At 25.7% G+C, this 1380-nt stretch overlaps 1 protein-coding gene across 1 annotated transcript in view; it reads right to left on the reverse strand.

Moving 5' to 3' along the window:
* LOC108570220 (F-box/LRR-repeat protein 4) overlaps window positions 1-1380 on the reverse strand; it is a 3060-nt gene that overhangs the window by 686 nt on the left and 994 nt on the right. The window contains 3 exon segments of the mRNA XM_017932037.1: window positions 16-376; window positions 456-711; window positions 790-1352. Coding sequence (XP_017787526.1) covers window positions 16-376; window positions 456-711; window positions 790-1352 — 1180 coding nt within the window.

Consider the following 1380-nt stretch of genomic DNA (forward strand, 5'->3'; position numbering starts at 1 on the left):
AATATTTATTATTACCTTTTAAATTCTTACACACTTTCGAAATTTCAAATATAATGGCATCATTTACAAACTGACAACAGTTTAATCTTAAATGTGTCAAAAGGGTTCCAGAAGTGTGAAGAAAATGTATAAAATCTTGATATTTAATCATACTATAATTTCCACACCATGAAAGATCCAACTGTTGTAAATAATGACACCTAGGTGCTAAACAATTTAATGCAGATGTGTCTAAACAATGCCAGTAAGGTTTTAAATTAAGGCTTGTATATAATAAAGCATCTCTTGTAATATTATTAAAGTGTCTATTTACTCTGCTTAAATGACATAATGATTTTAAATCTAAATTTTTTAAAATTTTTAGTACTGTTTCATCCTGGAAAAACATATTTAAAGTAAATATTACCATTAATATTATAATAATTTATGTAATATGACATTAAAATATATTTTACTGGAAGTGCTGAAAAACTGCCACATGGTTGATTTTCAGAATCAGTTAAAGGCATTAAAAACCTTTCCTGTGGAGAGTTATCTTGTTCATTTAATGCATTTGGTATTGAATGATGAATATCTCTAATAAGTTTTGGAAAATCTTCTTGTAGAAATTGTTGCAAACTATTGAATGCTTCTTCGATAGGAGGGACAGATTGGTAGTGTTGACCTATTTTGGATACTAACTTGCTCTTGGATATATTATCTATTACTTTACTACAAAAATGTACAAATGTATTATAGTTATTAAGTCATGAAAATATTAATATATTATCAATATTAATGCACACATACCTTTTAAAAAGCTTACAGTGTTTTGAAAGTGTCCTTTTAAGAATTGTTAAATCTTGATTTGCTTTCAAATACTCTGGTGTTAGATTATAAATATCATTATTACTTTGTTTAATATAACCCAATTCTTGTGCAAGTTCATTTAAAGTTTGATTATGTAAATTATTAGGTACAATTAATTCTGATGTGCCAATAAATAATACAGCATCTAACTCTGTATAATAATCTAATAAACTATGATTAAATTCCAGTCTTATCATTTTTGTTTTAAAATTACATAGCTGCAAATTTGGAGAAAATATTCGTGGCTTGTGTGGCACCACTTGAGGAAATCCACTCCATAATTGATACCATTTGCCTTCAGAATTTTGAGCCCAAATTCCAACTACACTTCCAGGATTATAAGTTTCATATATTGAGACTCTAATAGGATATACCTCTTGATAATATTCTAGATCTTGATAATATAAGAAATATTGTAATTTATTTTCATTTTTCATATATCATAAGAATTCATGGTATGAAATATATTACATTATAATGTTCCAATAAGTTAAAAATATTTTTAAGAATAAAAATATAAAATATTACAAA

This window comes from Habropoda laboriosa, unplaced genomic scaffold (genome assembly GCF_001263275.1).
Source record: "Habropoda laboriosa isolate 0110345459 unplaced genomic scaffold, ASM126327v1 scaffold81, whole genome shotgun sequence".
In the NCBI taxonomy this organism is placed as follows: domain Eukaryota; kingdom Metazoa; phylum Arthropoda; class Insecta; order Hymenoptera; family Apidae; genus Habropoda; species Habropoda laboriosa.